The sequence below is a fragment of the Bombina bombina genome, chromosome 8 (assembly GCF_027579735.1).
Source record: "Bombina bombina isolate aBomBom1 chromosome 8, aBomBom1.pri, whole genome shotgun sequence".
Classification (NCBI taxonomy): Eukaryota; Metazoa; Chordata; class Amphibia; order Anura; family Bombinatoridae; genus Bombina; species Bombina bombina.
The window spans coordinates 125,751,480-125,774,220 of record NC_069506.1 but is presented as its reverse complement, the minus strand read 5'-3'; the positions used below and the strand labels follow the sequence as shown (position 1 = coordinate 125,774,220).

At 35.2% G+C, this 22,741-nt stretch overlaps 1 protein-coding gene across 1 annotated transcript in view; it reads right to left on the bottom strand.

Moving 5' to 3' along the window:
* PPIH (peptidylprolyl isomerase H) overlaps positions 1-22,048 on the bottom strand; it is a 75,913-nt gene extending 53,865 nt beyond the window's left edge. Inside the window, exons 1-4 of the mRNA XM_053690562.1 lie at positions 21,941-22,048; positions 17,681-17,745; positions 13,931-13,954; positions 6,811-6,855 (exon numbers count right to left, since the gene is read on the bottom strand). Of these exons, the coding sequence (XP_053546537.1) occupies positions 6,811-6,855; positions 13,931-13,954; positions 17,681-17,745; positions 21,941-22,006 (200 nt within the window). The 5' untranslated portion in view covers positions 22,007-22,048. The remainder of the gene's footprint in view (positions 1-6,810; positions 6,856-13,930; positions 13,955-17,680; positions 17,746-21,940) is intronic.
* Positions 22,049-22,741: the final 693 nt, after the last annotated feature.

The window sequence follows — 22,741 nt, the reverse complement described above, 5'->3', positions numbered from 1 at the left end:
GAGATATCCTGGGGTTGGTTGTTGGAGCATTACATAATTCAGAGAGAGGCAATTTTTCATATTTTTTGGAGATATAAACATTTTCTCAAAGTTTGTGAGGGGTCTGAGAAGATTTCTTCTATCAGAGTGTTTCAATATGTATGATATACATTGGTGATATAAGATCCAATTAGAGAAAAAACCATAACCTTTATCTATAAGATTTGTGACTGTGTACAGGCGTTCTTCACATCCGAGATGGTAAATCATAAGGGTTCTATGTGTGCGTTTTATTTGTTGTTTTAACTGAGACATACCTGGAGTAAATTCTCTGTTGTCAATAAGTGGTGTTAGAGGCGAGTATCTGGAGGATATGTTATGATATCCCACACTTGGAATTTTTAATGTATAAGTAAATTGTCGGTAGTATCTCTTACTGTCCTGCGAGTCGGGATCCAACACCAAGACCCCAATTGAGTAGTACCAGTAATTTCATGTTCTATTCCAACCCAAGCTTTAGTTTCAAGGTTAGTGAACCAATCCATTATTCTTTGCATAAAAATAGCTTGTCTATATTTTAGAAGGTCTGGAACACCCAGACCCCCAGAAGAAATTGGGGTGCACATAATAGCTTTATTTATCCTAGCGTGTTTTTTATCCCATATAAACTCAAATATTTTGTTCTGCAAGGATTGTATATAGTTAGATGGTAAGGGTATAGGGAGCGTTTGCAACATATAAAGAAGGTGAGGTAATATGTTGATTTTAAAAATATGGATTTTACCTAACTACAAGGTGTTTAAGGATCTTCATGATGAGAGGTCAGTTATTTGTCGTTGGAGGTAACTATAATTGGCTTGAAACAGGTCTTGCGTTTTTGGGGTTAGATTTATCCCTAAATAGCTTAGTGCCTTATCTTGCTATTTAAATGGGTTTGTTTGTTTAAGGAGATGTAAATCATTTTGAGGTGTAGTGATATTAAGAATTGCTGATTTGGCTTGGTTTATTAAGAAGTAAGCTGCAGAATGAAATTTCTGCATATAAAATTATTTTGTATTCTGATTTTTCTATATGGATACCTGTAATAAGTGGGTCAATACGTATCCTACTTGCTAAGGCCTCTATCGCACAGGCAAATAATAAAGGGGACAAAGGGCATCCCTGCCTCGTACCATTAGAGATGGAAAATGAGTGGGAGAGGGATCCATTAACTCTTATTTGTGCTGAAGGGGATTGATACAGTGTAAATATATTGGCAATAAACTCTTTTCCCATACCAAATATTTCCAATACTGTGCGCAGAAATCAGACGTGGTTTAAACGCTTTTTTCGCGACCGTGGAAATTATAACTGCTGAGATATTATGTGTATTGACAAATTCTATTAGGTGAATCACTCTTGTTGTATTATCCCTCGCTTCCCTACTGACTATGAACCCCACTTGGTCTTCGTTTATAATTTTTAATAAGAAAAGATTGTCTAGTGGTCAAAAGTTTGGCATACATTTTTATATCACTGTTTAACAGTGAAATAGGTCTGTAGTTTTCCACTTTAACTGTTGATTTGCCTGGCTTTGGTAACACCACAATGTGTGCTTTTAAAGACTCCGGCAGAAATGGCTTAGATTCAGTGATGGAGTTAAACAGAATTTGAAGAAGTGGGGCAAGCGTATCGCAATATTTTTTTATAATATTCTGATGTATAACCATCGGGACCAGGCGATTTGTCTGTAGGTAGTTCTTTAATGACTTTTTGGACTTCTTCTAGATTAAATGGTTCATTTAAACATTCTCTATCACTATCATTAAGTGTTGGGAGTGTGATCTCATCTAAGAATTTAGTTAGTTATATTCTCTATTGGAGTTTCGTCCAAATTATATAGTTTCGCATAATATTGGCGGAATTCTTCCGCTATTTTTTCTGTTGTGAATAATGTTTTGTGTTCTGTATTTTGTATGTGTAGGATATAGGACCTGGTTCGGTTGCGTTTAAGTTTTCTAGCTAATAGCCTGCTGCATTAAATGTTTCCTTCATAATGTTTCTGTCTTAATTTAAAAGCATTTAGTTTGCAATTTTTATCTATAATATCATTCAGCTTCAGTTTAAAATCTTGAAAAATTGTTAATATTGTGGAATTTGAGGGGTCTTTTTTGTGTTCAGAGTCTAGGGGATCTATCTGTTGTAGCACAGATTCATAATAGATCCTTTGTTGCTTAAGTTGATGAGCTTTTACACTAATTAGCTCGTCTCTCATCACTGACTTGTGGGCTTCCCATACCATTCTAATATCCACTTCAGAATTAGAGTTAAACTCGAAATAATTTTGTAAGGTCTCTGATAACCTTTTTCATATATGGGATCATTTAAAAGGGTTTTGTCTAATCTCCAATTAAAATAAGGTTGGGATTTAGAATCCCAGTGTATAAAGCAACTGACCATTGAATGATCTGTCCAAGATGTGGTTTGTATTTCAGATTTCTCGATGAGAGCTAAGCAGGTGACATCTGCCATAATATAGTCAATCCTGGAGTACCTAGAGTTGGGGATATAAATAGAAAGTGTAGTTTTTTAACTCCATATGGAAGACCCTCCATACGTCGTGCAGGGCTAGATCTCTCAAGCACTTTATAATCTTAAGTATCATTTTGTGTGGAACAGATTATGTCCCATTAGAATGATCTATCTGTGGATTTAAAGTGCAATTGAAATCCCTGCCTATAATCAGGGGACCTTTAGCTACATCCAGAATTAAATTGGATATGTGTTTAAAGAAAACATTTTGCGTTGTGTTAGGTGCATATACATTGACCAATGTTATACATTTATTATACAGCAGACCGACTAATGAGAGATACCTTCCCTGTTTATTTTTAATTTGTTTAAAGGGACACTGAACCCAAATTTTTTCTTTCGTGATTCAGATAGAGCATGCAATTTTAAGCAACTTTCTAATTTACTCCTATTATCAAATTTTCTTCATTCTCTTGGTATCTTTATTTGAAATGCAAGAATGTAAGTTTAGATGCCAGCCCATTTTTGGTGAATATTATAACCTGGGTTATTCTTGCTGATTGGTGGATAAATTTATCCACCAATAAAAAAGTGCTGTCCAGAGTCCTGAACCAAAAAAGAAGCTTAGATGCCTTCTTTTTCAAATAAAGATAGCAAGTGAAAGACGAAAAATTGATAACAGGAGTAAATTAGAAAGTTGCTTAAAATTGCATGCTTTATCTGAATCACGAAAGAAAAATTTTGGGTTCAGTGTCCCTTTAATTACTTTAAAAGGGGCATTTCTGCTAAACACAATTCCTACCCCATTTGTCTTGCTTGTGTTGGAAGCATAAAATGCCTCTCCAAATTTGAATTTAAATGTCCTAGGTTCCCTACCTTTAACAAAATGTATCTCTTGGAGAAAAATTATATCTCCTTTTTTTTTTTCTTAAAGGGATAGTAAACCCCACAACTTTAATTTATGATTTGGATAGAACATACAATTTTAAACAGCTTTCCAATTTACTTCTATTATCAAATTTGCTTCATTCTCTTGTTATCCATTGCTGAAGGAACAGCATTGCACTACTGAACACATCTAGTTAGCCAATCACAAGAGACAAATGTGTGCAGGCACCAATTAGCAGCAGCTCCCACTAGTGTATGATATGTGAGTATTCCTTTTTAACAAGGGATACTAAGAGAACGAAGCACATTTGAAAATAGAAGTGATTTTAAAAGCGTCTTAAAATGACATGCTCTATCTGAATCATGCAAGTTTAATTTTGACTTTCCTATCTCCTGCCCCTTATTCTTTGGTTATTGCGTCTATTTCTATTGTCCAAGTCATCTATCTTGGAGAGTTGAGATTTGTGATTCATGTACATTTGCCTGTGTGATGATCGAATCATTTACAGAATTCAACGCATCCTGATTTTCCTCTATATCCTCCAATCTATTACCCATTTCTGTTATGCCCCTTCTCAATGACGTTAATTCTGTTTTAATGAGTGTCTTTAGGGAGTCAAAGTCTGCCTTTGAGGGCAAGTTAGCAATGTCCGCTTTTATTTGTGCCATATGGTCTGGAGAAGATATGGGTATGCTTGCAGGTTCTGTTGTACTATGATTTGTGTTTATCATATTGTTAGGTTCTTGTGACTGGGACTCAGCGATGTGAAAAAATGAACTGACAGAGGCTGGTTGAGTAGCCTGTTGCTTGGATGCCTTATCCGACTTTGTGGATTTCTGAAAAGCCATAATATGTTAAATAATATATCAGGCAGATGTCTGGAAATATCTGTAGTGGTAAAAGCATTCAATTTGACCTGCCTTGTGCTTATTATCGGTTATTTGTAGAGCGCCAACAGATTCCGCAGCGCTATAAACAAAGGGGGAGTACAACAAAACAATTATAGGGATCAAATGGGTAGGGCCCTGCCAAGAGTTGCACTGTGCTTTAATATAAGCCCACGTATAATATTATTATTTCAGTACACCGGATCACAAATAGTAGAGATCTACTAAATTTTTATCAATGATTTTCCTCTATTAACGGTATCGCCATTTTCCCATGCATATATCCTCTGTATCATAAGCCTTACCACAAATACGACTGTTAAATATTGTGCATATATCAATCACTTAAAGGTGGTCACCTCTCTTCACAAATTACAATAAAGGTTGCACTTTACGCTTCCATGTAAAGTATGCAGAAGTTATTTTAATACCATACACATGTAGTTATAGGGCCTTTATGTTGTGCTGTTTGTAGTTTCTTGATGTATGCGATGGTCTTTTCACATTGCTAGGTTCTTGTAACTTTACTCGCATTTTGTGCTTAGACTTGGTCTGTGGCGATTTATAGGGAACTGCGCAGTTACTAAGTAAAGATGGCGGATCTCTGTCTTTCAACTCTCTGCTCCCACAACAGAATTAACTTCTGTTTGCCTCTCACAGAGTTGCGATGTACTCCGTTCTGTTCAAGGGCACTTCTGGTGTATCTGGTGCCATTTATCTGGCTAAATTAGATTTTTTTTAACTAGGCAGGGTTGGTTGCTCAGCTCGGATCTCTGTCAATGTGCGGCCATGTACTGGCACGGCAAGACTCCGCCGTAAACAGGATAACTTTACCATCACTTTAAAGGGACACTGAACCCAATTTTTTTCCTTTTGTGATTCAGATAGAGCATGCAATTTTCAAGCAACTTTTTTAATTTACTCCTATTATCAAATTTTCTTCGTTCTCTTGCTATCTTTATTTGAAAAAGAAGGCATCTAAGCTATTTTTGGTTCAGACACTGGACAGCACTTGTTTATTGGTCGGTTAAATGAATCCACCAATCAGCAAGAACAACCCAGGTTGTTCACAAAAAAATGGGTCGGCATCTAAACTTAGTCTTGCTTTTCAAATAAAGATACCAAGAGAATTAAGAAAATTTGATAATAGGAGTAAATTAGAAAGTTGCTTAAAATTGCATTTACTATCTGAATCACAAAAGAAAAAAAATGGGTTCAGTGTCCTTTTAAGCACCACTGGATCGCTGGCAGTTAAAAACCATAACATTACAAATAGTTAAACTTTATGGTTTTTAACATGAGATCAGAAACAAGAGTCACCTTTTCACCCAGTCATGAAATGTACTACAGGTAGAAAACCCTTTATTCAAACTACAAACTAGTTTGGCTTTTAGAATATTTGCATCTATAAAATGGTACAGTTTGGAGAGGGGATGGGACCAAGTGTAAACAACAATATTGTATGGCATTTAGGCAATATTTACATTATACAGCTTATACATGCAACCTAAATGTAGTTTCATTTCATTTATAATACTTTTGTATGCACAGTTCCCTCAGAAAGATAGTAAAGTACTGTAATCAGAAAGATAATTGTTGTTTTAAATAAATATAGACTACTAATAGCATTTCAGAACACAAAAACCAAAGACACAGTCAGAGAAGACTGTAACTTACATGCGGGGAAAAACAGTAATTTTTGATAATTTTCTTTTTTTTTTAAAAACCTAATAAAAAAGTTTTGGAATTCCAGATTTAGGGATTTGTACCAGTATAATATTATTAGATAAAACACAACACACTGGATATTTTTACCAACGTATTCACACCATTATAACTCCCACAAAGATATATACATACACACACAATATATATATATATATATATATATATATATATATATATATATATATATATATATATATATATATATATATATATATATATATATATATATATATATATATATATATAGCAAATGGTATGGGAGAACTCTGTACAGCATCAAAAGTGCTGATTTCCACTACTACAGGTTTATGCTTTTAAGAGTGATGCAATCTCCCTGTATGAACAAATCAACATCTAATCACTAATGTGACTCTTCAGCAACTACATTCCACAAAGGGATATAAAACTCAAAATGTAAATCTACATAAAATGTGTAATTGTGCACAGTGAAACAACTTTATTTATTGTGCACGCTCTTCCAGTAATTTAAATGGTAACGTAATTTCTACTGCTCTATGAGGTTATTAATAAATATATTACAACACCATTAACCACTAAAAACCCCAAACAGCTGACCCTAGTTATGAAATTAATCCAACCGTTTTTTTTTATTAATAATAATAATAAATCTTCCTTGAGTGGGTGGATGAATTTATAATGAGTATTTCTAATTAAAAAAATCTTCTGAAAAGCTGGATTAATATTTCAAACATTTTATTTTTTATTGCTTTATGATCATTTTTTCTGTCACATAAATTATAGTTTTTGGAAAAAATACAAAATAAAGTCTAATTTCCATTAGTGAACTGTACTCACCTATGGAATGTGCTTCCTTTGTAGCCAATAGGAACACCGTCCTTCCTGCAATTCAAAACACACCAATGTCTCCTTTCAGATACAATTACTACAAAATGTAGAGTAAATCACACACATTCTATAAAATAATCTATATAAGAATATAATTTACTTATTGTGAAAAATGTCAGTACACAAAATCTTACATTTCATATGGCGATATCAAAATATATGGTATGTATGTGACAAAGAAATAAAAAGAATATAATTGTCAAGTAATAAAATTAAAATAATCTGGACTAATTGTCCTTTTTAACCAGTTATGAACACTATCCTCAAAAACATGAGATTTCCTTAGAAAGTTATTTTTTAAATTTCAAATGACTGTACACAACTGTCCAGGGTCTATGCATCTGTGTGTTCTGCAAATTTCCCTTCCAAAAAAGAGCTTTTAAGTGCAGGATAGAAACACTTGGAATTAAGAAAGGATTTTTCCTTCAAAAGCCTATTCTTGCTACATATATGTCCCTAACAGGCTTCACCAGACAAAATAGGATAAGAAATGCAACAATGGATTACTTAAAGGGACAGTACACTGTAAAATTGTTTTCATATTAACGTATTTTCAATGAATTGTTATACCAGCTACAGAGTATAAAATTTATGAGAAATTGCATTGTTCGGTTTATTTGTGTATATGAAGTAGCTGGTTGTGTGCTTTGAAACCACAGCCTATTACAATGGGTTGAGCTTCAGGTAATATCAGATCTCATTATGTTATCACTTTGTGTACACACTCTTGCTTCCTTATCTTATATTTGTCTGGAAAACTAAAGCTCAATACATAGAGAGAACAATGGAAAATTATCATGTTATTACTTAAAGGGACATGAAAGCAAAAAAAAATATTTTGTGATTCAGATAGAGAATACAATTTTAAACAACTTTCTAATTAACTTTTATTATCCAATTTGTTTCATTCTCTTGGTATCATTTGTTGAATGATCAGCAATCCACTACTAATTTCTAACTGAACACATGGGTAAGCCAATGACAATCAGTATATACAGTATATGGTAGAACCCCGGTTCTTTGCTGCTCCTGAGCTTGAGAAGAGAAGCGAAGGAAGCAAATTAAATAATAGAAGTCAATTGGAAAGTCTTTAAAAATTGTATTCTCTATCGGAATCATGAAAGAAAAATGTTGGGTTTCATATCCCTTTAACTATCCTGCACCCCACTGGGAGTGTCATTTCTTCTGCTGGCTGTGTTTACTTAGGCTATTCAATAGCTGAGACTCCAGTATCAAAACTTTCCGTATATGTTAACCTAAATCAGCTATTTCAAAGGCCAAAATAGGGGTAAAGGAACTACTTGTAAACTATTTAATATACTCCAGCAGGTAAAATAGATCATTGGGAACAATTTAAATAGGAGAATTTTTGTGTGCGAACTGTCCCTTTAATAACAACCAACTGCAGAGTATACCATGTATGAGAATTTGCTTTTTAAGGCTTATTTGTGACTATGAATTAGCCGATTTTGTGTTTTAAAGCCACAACCTAATAAAATGGGTTGAGTTTGTAGGTATAATCAGATCTCATTACTTTATTACATTGTGAACATATACATGCTTCTTTATCTTATATCTGTCCGTAAACCAAAGACCAATACTTGGAGAGAATGGAAAATTAACATTTTATTACCTTATCTCTTCTATACCCCAATGGGAGTGTAATTTCTTCTGCTGGCTGCGTTTACTCAGTTTATCTATAGCTTGGACCTAAGGCCAGAAACTTTCTGAATAGGTGAGGAAACTGCAGGCTAAATCAGCTATTTCAAATGCAAATATAAGGGTAAAGAAAATACTTGTAAACAATTTAATACACTCCAGCAGGTAAAGTGGATCATTGGAAATAAATTACAGGGGAGAAAGTCTTTGAGTAAACTGTCCCTTTAATAGGAATCTGATCTGTCTACCACCCAAACCTTACACAATCACAACTATGAAAGTTGAGAAAGCCATGACGTGGCAATACATGTTTAGGGACTTAAGGGGAGCTGATGGGGGCTCTTAATTTTAAATTTCTCTCAGGCATCAGATATTTACGTATTACTAAGACAGCCTCTAAAAACATACAGTTTATACCAGACGGTGAGGGAATATTTATGCCTAAGTAATTGGATCATAATGAAGCTTTACATTTAAAAGCTAAATATTTATGAGAACAAAGCCAAATACTATTACTTATCAGCAGGTGATACAATATAATTTCAATTAACTTTGCATAATTAAAGTGATTGTAAACTTTAATCAATTACTGCCCAGTATATAAAATGCATCTTTAAAAAACAGGGGCACTTTAATTCATTAACATTTTGAAAGTGATGGTAAACATTGCGCTGTTCCTCCGCCCACATCTCATACTGTATTTAGAAGATTGATGACAAATCCGGCCTCCTCCAATCATTGCGTGCCCCATCTGGCGTGATGTTTACCATAACTCAGCAGCAAATATTTTAAAAATGAAGCATCTTTCAAAATGTAAATTAACTAAAGTGCCCCTGTTTTAAAGATTGATTTTATATACTGGGCAGTAATTGATTAAAGGTTAATAATCACTTTAAAGTGAATGAAAAGTTTCATCAAGTAGTGCCCGGTTTTTAAAAATACTATTAAAAACAGGGGCACTTTCATTGATGAAACTTTACATTGCAACATATTTGAGGAAATGCTTACCTCTTCTTGAAAGCCGCTCCAGCGCTTCGCAAGCCCGCCGCAAGCCTCTTCCTACGTAAGCAATGACGATTCCGGCATCCTCCAATCACGGCTTCCCCCAGGGGAAGCATTGCTTAAAACAACGCCGTGATTGGAGGAAGGCCGGAATCGTCATTTCTGACGTAGGAAGAGGCTTGCGACAGGCGGGGGAAGCGACATCATCAGTGATCTGGCTTTCAAGACCAAGCGGTAAGTATTTCTACAAATATGGTGCAATGTAAAGTTTCATCAATGAAAGTGCCCCTGTTTTTAATAGTATTTTTTATAAAACGGGCACTACTTGATGAAACTTTACATTCACTTTAAGCAGCTGCATGAATACTTTTTGTTAATAATAGATCTACATAATTTTATTTGAGCAAGGCTCCCGAGCTTTGAAGCAGTTTGCTATATTTGTATCAGTTCATTTCTGGGCACAAAGCCAAATGAGTATTAGTAACAGTTGCAGTTATAATTTGTAGGCAGTGTGTAACATTTGTATCACTAGACTGTCAGCCAAAAGTTACACAAGAGGTATTCAACATTTGCAAGTGTATAATACAATCACTGTTAAAGGGACAGTCAACACCAGAATTGTTGTTTAAAAAGAAAGATAATCCCTTTATTACCCATTTCCCAGTTTTGCATACCCAACACTGTTATAGAAATACACTTTTTACCTCTGTAATTACCTTGTATCTAAGCTTCTGCTGACTGCCCCCTTGTTTCAGTTCTTTTGACAGACTTGCATTTTAGCCAATCAGTGCTCACTCCTACTTCAGGGGCATGAGCTCAATATTATCTATACAAAACACATGAACTAATGCCCTCTAGTGGTCAAAATGCATTCAGATTAGAGGCGGTCTTCAAGGTCTAAGAAATTAGCATATGGTTTAGCTTTCAACTAAGAATACCAAGAGAACAAAGCAAAATCGGTGATAAAAGTAAATTGGGAAGTTGTTTAAAATTACATGCCCTATTTAAATCATTAAAGATTTTTTTTGGACTTGACTGTCCCTTTAACTTGTGGTTCAGAGAAATTAAAGTGATTGTAAACTTTACTGAATTAAAGGCCAGTATTAAAAACTACTCTTAAAAACAGGGGCACTTTAATACTTTAAAAAAAAATAAACATTTTTTGTAAACTTTAAATAATTACCTTTGCCTTATGGTAAACATAAAGCAGATCCTCCGCCCGCATCTGCTGCTTTCTTTTGCAGATCAATGACAAATCCGGCTTCTTCCAATCGTTGTGTGCCCCCTTTGGCGTCCACTTTGTGGGGCAACGCAACGATTGGAGGAAGTCGGTTTTGTCATCAATATGCTAATGAAGCAGCAGATGTGAGGAGGAGGATCAGCGTTATGATTACCTTAATGCAAAGATAAGTACAGGTAGCCCTCAGTTTACGCCGGGGTTAGGTTCCAGAAGGAATGGTTGTAAATCGAAACCGTTGTAAATTAAAACCTTGTTTATAATGTAAGTCAATGGGAAGTGAGGGAGATAGGTTCCAGACCTCTCTCAAAATTGTCATAAGTAACACCTAATACATTATTTTTAAAGTTTTGAAATGAAGACTTTAAATGCTAAACAGCATTATAAACCTAATAAAATAATCACACAACACAGAATATACAATTAAACGAAGTTAAATGAACAAAAACATTTGCTAAACAGCATTATAAACCTAATAAAATAATCACACAACACAGACTTCACTTGCATTTTTCTGCAAACAGTTCTTTCTATGCATTCCAATCTGGACTAATTTATAGACAGGAAGATCTTGTTCCTTTGAAATCTGCTCGATAGCTCAGGTTTGGTTAAATTGATTAATTTCAGCTTGCTTGGCTTTGCTGCAACACAAGCGGACATCTCCACCTACTGGCTATTTTAATAAATGCACTGCTTCTCAATGCTTTTCAATAGCAGTCACATGACTGGAAAAAAGGTTGTTATTCTGAAACGGTGTAAATTGAACCATTGTAAAACGAGGGCCACCTGTATTTAAAAAAATAAGCATCATTGTGAACTTTAATGAATTAAAGTGCCCCTGTTTTTAAGAGTATTATTTAATAATGGCCTTTAATTCAGTAAAATCACTTTAATTTTCCCAATTTTTGAAGCCAGATTCCTTTTATGCTATGCAATACAAACCAGGCATAAATATTTAAAGGGGTTTTCCATTCTATCAATGGTAATCAGCCCTGAGCCATAGTATTATTTAGCCCATAGGCTGAATTGATCTAACTCAATAAGGGGTATAGTACTACCACATTTAGGAGCAAGCTTATCATAATATATAATAAGATTATTTGGACACTCCTACTTGATATAAAATAGAATAACAAATCCCTGTGGAAGCCTACAGTAGGAGTCTATTAAGAAGGCAATACTAATGATAATACACCATCATCCTCTTTATTCCAGATTCACCATTTCTGGGGAATTTATCTGGGTATATAAAAGGAAACTTATATTATAATATGATGCAAGAGAGGTCGTTTTAATGTTGTCATTTTCATTTTTAAGTAAGTGTTAAAAAATGTTATGTTTTAAGTCACACAAATAACACTCTATAATCAAGCTGAACATAATTTATTAAAAAATATGATATACTTTAGAACCAAGAGTGCTGTACATACATATTCTTTTCAATGGACTCAATACCACTATTTTTGTCACAACTAAGAAAGTGGTTCATATACAATTGTTATTGATAGAAAAACTCAACTGGAAGACATGTAAGGACAAAGCTTTGTATAATCAGTGTTTATCCAGAACCTATTTAATGAACACCACACCCAGTTATATTTTTTACTGACCAATCAGCTACACGTTAAACCAATATTAATCTAACATTAACAAGTATTTTTTTTAATGTTTGTTGCACAGATTAAAATTAAACCAATTAATGTTAAATTAAGCAATTCATTTGTTCTTTGGATAGCTAAAAGGTAAAGTATACACTAATTTTCATATACAGTAACTGCATGTAATAGACACTAAAATAAAGAAGAATATGCATAGATACGGATATAAAAATCCAGTATAAAACCTTTTAAAAACTTACTTAGAAGCTCCCAGTTTAGCATAGTTGATTAGGTAGTCTGGAACACCCACTGAGATGGGCTGGGTAAACAAAAAGAGCAGACACTTCCCACCTCCCCCCTTCGTTGCATATGAAAAGACAATTGACATCAGTAGAAGTATGTAAACACGTGTATACATCTGACACTGTGGGGCTTGGTTAGGAGTCTGAAAATCAGCACAATGTTCTTAAAAACTAAGCAAAACTATACATTGTTACATGATGCAAAAAAAAAGCGAGTGCACAATGTCCCTTTAAGTAACATTTATAAATAACAGAATTTGTTATAATCTTGCAAAGTATCATAGGCTGACCACCCGGCTCCTTCATGATGCCACCAGAATGGCAACTTTTTTTGTGGTGAACACTGATAATTCTATGCATCTCTGGGAAATTAAAAACTGCAATACTGCACCTTCACTCTGGCCCTCAGTATCTGGGTAATGGACACTACCATGCAGTAAAATATTCCCAAACACTGGTCTTTCACCCTTTGTCTATTAGAAAGTGATCAAATGCAACACAATATCCTATACTTATTTCTGGCAGCCACAGGGTTAAACATGTTCCTACCATCCTTACAATTTTCATACATACAAAGGCTTTTACCTTTGGCCTGTGTTTGGTTGTTCTCCATATATCTCTACACATACACATACACACACACCCTTCCTGTATCATAAATGGTGTTTGGCTGGCTGCTCACTGGTTTGGCAGGTTCCAAAGCTTGATAACATTTTGTAATCCTATCCTAACACTAGAAGGTGTTTCCAATTAACATGATAATGTGCACTAGGTAGATCAATTGTCTAAAAAAACATTTGCATATCCCCGTAAACAAGTATTTGTTTACAAAACCAATGGAAAAAGGTCACAATTCATAAATAATATGATTGGATTTTAAATTCCCCCGGGGAGTGTCCTTTTCTGGTACAGCAGAATTAAGATTTATAATTGCTCCAGATAAACCTTGGCTCACGAAATTGACATGACCACACCCATGTCTATGGCACCTGAAAAGCTCCAATTATAGGATATAAAAATAAAACAACTTTGAACTAATGAGTATAGATAGAAAATATTACAAAGTGCGACTAAAACAATATTATAAAAGTCATAAAAGAAAAACAAACTATATGGGGTATCTGATTTAAGAGCAGTTGCTTTATTATATACATATTAAAACATTAGTAAGTTGTTAAAAGGCATAATCAGATATCACTTTTTTTTAAATATAAAAATATAGGGAAAAATGCAGGTGTTTGTATGCTTTTAATATCTTTAGAAATACAAACCTGAATTCACCTGTGCAGAATTGCCTGAAAAAAGAAGACACAATGAACAGTTCAATTAGTAAAACAAATAAATTATTTAATTTTCAAATGTTAAAATAAAGTGTATTATATAATGGATTCATAACTGTCTATGTCCCAACATGAGTCTGTGCCCTTATATTATATATTGAATGTTTTGGCTTATAACAATTTGGAGGTTTAGCCCCTATTTTAAAAAAACCAACAACAAAAAACACAAACTCAAAATGTATATATATAAATAAAAGAATATTTTTGTTTTTTCCTTGCCACAAAGGAGAGTGGGATTACATTTTGTGGAATTCAGAACCCTTAAATTGTTGCAAATGTACGGTTTATATGACAATAACTTTAATACCAGCCATGTTCTTTAGCATATTTTTGAATAAATGATTATACAGCATAGATCAGAAACTAAAGTTGCTGAGACATATTTTAAATGATTATTTTTTTATAATGTGTTTCCAGCTCACATGCAAGTTTCAACACAACAGTTCCTTTAAGTTAATATGTAATCTCTGTGAATTGCCCTGAACCTTAAAAATACCAGCCTTGTCGGTAAAATACCAGCTGGGTGGCAACCCTACTTTAACCCCTTGGCTATCAGAGATGAAGGCAATAAGTCACAGCCGAATTAACCATGGTACCAAGTGGGTCCAATGGACCCAGGCAGCACTTGACAAGGGGAAGCACTTCAGTGACTGATTCAGTCACTGTCAAATCCAGACTAGCCCTGTCCTCTCTTTCTGTGGGGGAAGTCACAGGCTCCAAGCAGCACAACCTCATCATGCACAAAGACAATCAGGGGCAAAATTCATGGTGGGACAAGTGCATCTCTTCCCTAAATTCCTTCACACTTATTGTGCATAAGCATTGGTTGCATGCAGGTAGGCAGGCTTAGTAAGGTGAGCAAACAGGCTAGTGGGTTGATTTGCTAATCAGTAATGTAGCTACTTGGGGGGTCGTCATTGCATTCTTGCACCTAAGCAGCACAATATCTTGAGCCGGTGTAGTGTCAAAATCTGCGACCCGACGGAATGTGCGATCGTGACGTCACCACGTTCCTGAGCTCACACATGACTAGTTGACTACCAATCACCTGCTAGAGACACCTCCTTCCCAGGCTGCTGGTTTATTGGGACTGACTCTCACTCTCACTAAGCGAGCTACAGATTGTTTTACAAAGATATGTATGATATATTGTGGACTATGTTTATCGAAACAATGACGCTGCAGTCCTATTAATAATAATTACCTTAATTTCAGCATTCGCTTCAAGATGCTATGAAATAATACATAATGTATCTATTTAATCTAGGTACCATACATTTCTAATCAAATTGAATAGGACTGCAGCGTCATTGTTTCAATAAGCGTATTCCACAATATCTCATACAGATGTTTGTAAAACAATCCGTAGGTCGCTTATTGACAGTGCGAGCAAGTCCCAATAAAGCAGCAGTCTTGGAAGGAGGCGTCTGTAGCAGGCGATTGGTGGTCAACCAGTCACTTGTGCGTTTAGGAATGTGGCGACATCATGGTCGCACATTCCGTTGGGTCGCAGTTATCAACATGACACCGGCACTGGCCACAGCACTCCCTAGTATCACAGGGAGCAAAGCATTGAAATGTAATTGCCAGCTGCCGGGCAATAAGCTGTTCAGACAAGGAAGTCGTACTGTTGAAACTGGTACACATGAAGTTACTGTCATTGCTGGGAAAAAAACACCAGCAATCCTAATTAACTTAAAGGGACATAAAACCCCAAAATGTTCATTCATGATTTAGGTAGAACGTACTTTCAAGTTTCCTTCTATTAATAAATTTGCTTCATTCTCTTGGTATCATTTGTTAAAGGGACAGTCTAGTCAAAAGTAAACTTTCATTATTCAGATAGGGCATGTAATTTTAAACAACTTTCCAATTTACTTTTAACATCAAATGTGCTTTGTTCTCTTGGTATTCTTGGTTGAAAGCTAAACCTAGGTAGGCTCATATGCCAATTTCTAAGCCCTTGAAGGCCACCTTTTATCACATGCTTTTTTATTTTATTTTCACAACAGGAGATTGCTAGTTTATGTGGGCCATATAGATAACATTGTGTTCACGCCCAAGGAGTCATTTAAGAGTTAGCACAACACAGTACAAACTGCAAGTCAATAGATAATAAATAAAAAGTAATGTGATCAGGGGGCTGTCAGAAGATGCTTAGATACAAGGTAATCACAGAGGTAAAAAAAAAAAGGATTAATATAACTGTGTTGGTTGTGTAAAATTGGGAATGGGTAATAAAATTATTATATATTCTTTTAAAACAATAACAATTCTTGTGTAGACTGTCCCTTTAAGGGAGCAGCACTGCACTACTGGTTTCTAAATGAACACATGGGTGAGCTAACTACAATTGGTATATATATGCAGCCACCAATCAGCAGCTAGAACCTAGATCCTTTGCTGCTCCTGAGCTTACCATAAATAAACCTTTCAGCAAAAGGATAACAAGAGAAGGAAGCAAATTAAATAATAGAAGTAAATTGGAAAGTTGCTTAAAATTGCTTGCAATGTCTAAATCACAAACGTCTAATTATGACTTTACTGTCCCTTTAACTATGTAACTAACATATATTAAGAAAACCTAAAGCTATGTTTATTAATAAAAGATCACCATGTGTTTCTTCATAAACACTAGAAATACCAGTTTACCTAAACCTGTATTCTATATATAATCTACACTACCTACACAGGTCATCATTTTAAAATTACTGATAAGGTTGAGTGGCAACACCGAGTACTTGACATAAAGCTTTATAAAATATTAATATATTAAAAGGAAACTTTATCAAGATTGCAGGCGGCCTCAAGTAGAGAACCGGCCTGCAATCGCCACTTGCTACGCAGCATTGTGTAGCAAAATTTAACAAAGAGCTCTCGGGCAATGCTGCCCCCTGCTGTTTCACAACCAACTGCATGAAATCATTCCGAATAAGCGTCAGGACGATTGATCTTGCCACTTCCGAGGTGGCAAAAAAAAATCAGTTTTTGCTTCTTAAATTTATGGTTGCTGGCTGGTTAATGTGAGCCTTCCCCACAAAGCCTCAAAAGCTGAAAATGCAGTTGGATCAATTTTCCTCTAAATAATAGCGACTAAACACCAAAGAAATGAGTTGACAGTCTGTGTAAGGGCATTAAAGGGACATGAAACCTAAAATGTTTGTTTCAAGATTCAGATAGAGAATACAAATTTAAAAGGGTTTCCAATTTACTTCTATTATCAAACTTGCTTAGTTTTCTAGTTATTCTTTGTTGAACTGCTATTTACATAGGAAGCGTGCACAGCTCTTGAGCACTACATGACAGGAAATAGTGCTGCCCTTTAGTGCTCTTGCTAAAAAAACTGCTGCCATATAGTACTACGGACACGTGAACACTCCTGAACTTAGACCCATTTTCAACATAGGACAACAAGAAAACAAAAACAAATTGATAAAGGACGTAAATTAAAAAAGTTACTTAAAATTGTATGCTCTATCTGAATCATGAAAGAATTTTTTTTAGTTTTACGTCACTTTAAAATGTGTAAGGTGTCTGATTTAACAATCTCATTTTTGTTTTCCTATTTCAGGTCAATTTGTCTTTGGAGAAAAAAAGAATAATCAATGTACACCCAAGCCGTGAGCTTTCACTGCAAAAGCAAGACTTCTTGATTTTAAACACCAGGGATGCTTGAATTACCTGACGTTTTCAGCCGTTTTTGGGACAACATCTGCAAACAATTCTATTTTCATCCGACCAACCTCCTATGAAATTGTTGAAAGCAAACAATATGTCAGAAAATGTGCGGTCAAAAACTGAAAACAGTGCTCAAAGCATAGCACAGGATATATACATGTACATATTAAAGGGACAGGAAACCCCCTTTTCTTTCATGATTTAGATAGAACAGTTTAAAACAACTTTCCAATTTACTTCCATTATCAAATTTGCTTTATTCTCCTGTTATCCTTTGCTGAAGGAACAGCATTGCACTACTGGCAGCTAGTGGAACACATCTAGTCAGCCAATCACAAGAGACAAATGTGTGCAGACACCAATCAGCAGCTATGGATACACCAATCAGCAGCTAGCTCGCCTTAGTGGAGGCTATGTGCGTATTCTTTTTCAACAAGGGATACCAAGAGAACAAAGCACATTTGAAGATAGAAGTGAATTTAAAAGTGTTTTAAAATGACCTGCTCTATCGGAATCATGAACGTTTAATTTTGACTTTCCTATCCCTTTAATTTTGTTTTCAAGCAATGTTCTTTTCTGAAATCCAAGAGAACGGGTAGACTTAAAAGATCACACATCAAGACAAACCCATTACTCCAAGAAGAGCAGACAAGCAGGATTACAGAAAATAAATACAGGTAGAAAACCCTTTATCCAAACTGCTTGGGACCAGAAAGGGTTTGGATTTCAGAATATTTGAATGTCATAATACAGCTCTTAAATGCAACCTAAAGCTAGTTTTATAAAATGGTTAATACTTTTGTATACATAGTACTATCAGAAAGACAGTATAACAATGTAATCTAAAAGGTAAGGTAATAGTTGTTTTTAATAAATATAGACTATTATTTGCATTTTTGAAAACACAAAACCAAACTAAAGATGCAGGCAGATTGTGACTTACTCGCAAGGAGAAATTTTTATAAATGTATTTAAAAAAAATAATATATATATTAAAGGGACAGTCAAGTCAAAAAATAAACTTTTATGATTTAAATAGGGCATGTAATTTTAAACAACTTTTCAACTTACTTTTATCACCAATTTTGCTTTGTTCTCTTGGTATTCTTAGTTTAAAGCTAAACCTAGGAGGTTCATATGCTAATTTCTTAGACCTTGAAGGCTGCCTCTAATCTAAATGCATTTTGATAGTTTTTCAACACTAGAGGGCATTAGTTCATGTGTTTCATATAGATAACATTGAGCTCATGCACGTGAATTTACCATGGAGACAGCTCTTATTGGCTAAAATGCAAGTCTGTCAAAAGAACTGAAATAAGGGGGCAGTCTGCTGAGGCTTAGATACAAGCTAATTACAGAGGTAAAACGTGTATAATTATAACTGTTGGTTATGCAAAACTGGGGAATTGGTAATTAAGGGATTATCTATCTTTTAAAGCAACAAAAATTCTGGTGTTAACTGTCCCTTTAATGAAAACAAGAGGATTTCAGAATTCTTCAGGATTTTAGAATTCGAGGTTTGGGGGATTTGTACCTTCAATAAATGTGATGCTACTTAAAGGGACACTGAACCCAATTTTTTTCTTTTGCGATTCAGATAGAGCATGCAATTTTAAGCAACTTTCTAATTTACTCCTATTATCAAATTTTCTTCATTCTCTTCGTATCTTTATTTGAAATACAAGAATGTAAGTTTAGATGCCGGCCCATTTTTGGTGAACACACTGTGTTATTCTTGCTGATTGGTGGATATATTCACCCACACAATAAACAAGTGCTTTCCATGGTTCTGAACCAAATAGCTTAGATGCCTTCTTTTTCAAATAAAGAAAAAAAGAACTAAGAAAAATTGATAATAGGAGTAAATTAAAAAGTTGCTTAAATTTGCATACTCTATCTGAATCATGAAAGAAAAAAAATTGGGTTCAGTGTCCCTTTAAAGGGATATGAAACCGCAAAATTTTCTTTTGTGATTCAGAACATAACATTTTTAAAGAGTTTCCAATTTACTTATATTATGTAATTTGCTTTGTTCCCATGGTATTATGTGTCGAAGAGATACCTAGGTAGGCACCTAGAGCACTAAATGGCAGAAAAATAGTGCTGCCATTTAGTGTTCTTGCAAATGGATAACATTCTTGCAAAACTGCTGCCGTATAGTGCTCCAGAAATGTGCCGGCTCCTAAGCATACGTCCCTGCTTTTCAACAAAAGATACCTTAGAGGACAAAGAAAAATTGATAATAGAAGCAAATTAGAAAGTTGTTTAAAATCGCATGCTCTATCTGACTCACGAAAGAAAAAATGTGGGTTTCATATCCTTTTATCCAAGTGAATGGAAGTAATAATGCTGCTGTATTGACTAATGCTGTAGAACTTAAATGGGGACACATATGTGAATCAAAAAAATGCAGCAAATGAACTGTAGATGTTGGAAAATCAAATGTAAATGTACTATTAAAGAAATGACATTGTTTGTGGGCTGGGTTACTGTTTTTGGAGTTTTTCAGTAGCCACGTGCCTCTGGCAGTTTTGTTAGCTGCTAAATGCTAGAGCATTCAGCTCTTTTTGGAATTTTCTTGTAAAAGTGCAACACACTAAAGTCTGTGCAAATCCATTATCTTAGTGTATTGCACCTTCACCAGAAGAAATCCGTCCCTAAAAAGAGACGAATTCTGCGAGTGGCCACCTTCTTCCGCATTCGGAGGCTAAGAAAAAGGCCGACTGCACATGCCTAATTTTTAGCCACTGAGTGATTGTAAATTAAGTCATGGTTGTGCACAAACATGTACTTCCTGTTAAATTCAAAATCAATTTAAAGGGGCACAAAAGTGCAAAAAGAAAATGATCTAATAAGCAAAACAGTTAAAAAGAGGTCCAGATCAGCAATGCACTACTGGGACCTAGATAAACACCAGATAGCTCCTAGTCGTGTATTGGTGCTCCTAAGCATTTGTATGAAAAGGATACCAACACAATTAAATACATTTTATAACAGAGCATTCAGTTTTAAGAGACTATTCAATAGACTATGTAGCTCATGGAACCCGAGTATATCACCACCTTGATGTTTTCATTGTTTATAATAAAGTCAACAGTTTTATTATTAAAGGTACAGTTACGTCAAAACGTTTAACTTTCATAATTCATGATGTTGAAGACTATAGAATTAGGAGCAGGAATGCACTGCTGGGAGCTAGCTGGTGATTGGTGGGGAGAAAGAGAGTCATTGGCTCAACCAATGATTGCATTGCTGTTCCTATTCCTACTCTTCAACAAAAGACGCCAAGTGAACTAAACAAATTTGAAAATAAAAGTAATCTGAAAAGCTGTTTAAAATTGTATGCTCTATTTAAATCATGAAAGTTTATGTTTGACTTTACTGTCCCTTTAAGTAACTGGATCTGTGCACTGGTCACTTTGGTGTTGTATCCGGAGTTGTGGCACTTTATTTCAGACCTATACCTGTTACAAAGGAGGTCACAAGCAGCAATGCCCAGTTACATCACAGTGCACTATCAGTGGAGTGGAACATAGGCTCATCCCTGAAAGCATCTGGGCCAGCTGGTGGGCTTACTGCTGGGTGACAGACAGGGAGCAGTTATGAAGAAGCTAGATAGGTCCTGGGGAGCACACTGTGAAGACAGGAGTGGGTGTTGGTAATTATGGGACAAAGAATGGTAGGTCAGAAACTGGAGGAGTCAGCTTATGAAGTATATAGGGAGGTTATGCAAGTGAGGCTTAATTAGAATTCTGAATTTGATCCAGATGGATAATGAAAGCCAATGTATGTACTGGCATAGAGAAGCAGCAGAGGAGGGACAGTAGGACAGATGGCGAGGTATATAAGCCTGGCAGCAGCATTTAGTACAGGACAAAGTGGAGATAGGTTACAATACTGCAACGTAAACCAACCAGCAGGGTGTTACAGTAGTCAAAGAGTAATATTTATGACACGGCACCATGTGTAAATAATTTCTCATTAAAATTAATGTGACTAGAAAGAGGTTTGGGCTCTAGAGTAGCAGCATTTACATACAAAATTGAATTATTTTGAGCAAAATATGACATAGTTTGAACATGGTAATTACTTTCAGTATGAAGTAAGCTCACATGCACTGATCAGTGAACTGCCATGTGCATCATCTCTCTGTGCACTGGCACCCACATTAAAAGCCCTATGTGCTTTAAACATTATTGACAATAACAAAAAATTACATATGGCAGCTAGTAAACCCGAGCGGTGGTATTTATTGCATATTACCTGTCCCCCGATATTGATATCGAAGAACACGATAGGATTGTTGGGGTTCGAAGCCGGTACCGCCATCTCTGAAAAGGGAAAGCGGAAGCGCACTAGCGCAGAAGTACATAGACGTCACATCCGGAGCAGTGGAAGGGCGGGAATTAAGGAAGTAGCTAACTCTAATAGTCTATGTGTACGTGGGATGTAACAGTGTGGGTAATGGCGTCAAAAGTTTATACTAAGCTATTGCTTGCTATGGAATGTGGGATAGAGTGTGACTGCAATTGCTATCTGCAGAGCGAGGGTAGAATTAATCATAATTATATTTAAATTTGTTAAATGCCAAATGTATTCTACAAGTAAAGTTCTAGTTGTTTCCAGTGATTCATGTGTAACTCGTCTTGTGGACACATAATTAATAACTTACTGTTCTCAGCTCTTATTTATTGACGTTTAAATTGTAAAGGAGACAAGGCAAAATTATTTTTTACTATTTTTCATGATTCAGATAGAGCATGTGCTTTTAAGCATCTTTCCAATTTATTTCAGTTATCAAATTTGTTAATTTTCTTGGTATCCTTTGTTGAAGGAACAGCAATGCACTAATGGGAGCTAGTTGAGCACATAATTTGGAACAATAAAGAGGCATTTATGTGCAGCCACCAATCGGCACTAGCTCCCAGTAGTACATTGCTGGCCCAGACTCTACCTAGATATGGTTTTCAACTAAGGATGCCAAAAGAAAGAAGAAAATTTTATAAATTAATTTGAAAGTTGTTTAAAATTTCAAGTTCTGTGACTCATAAAAAAATACTTTGG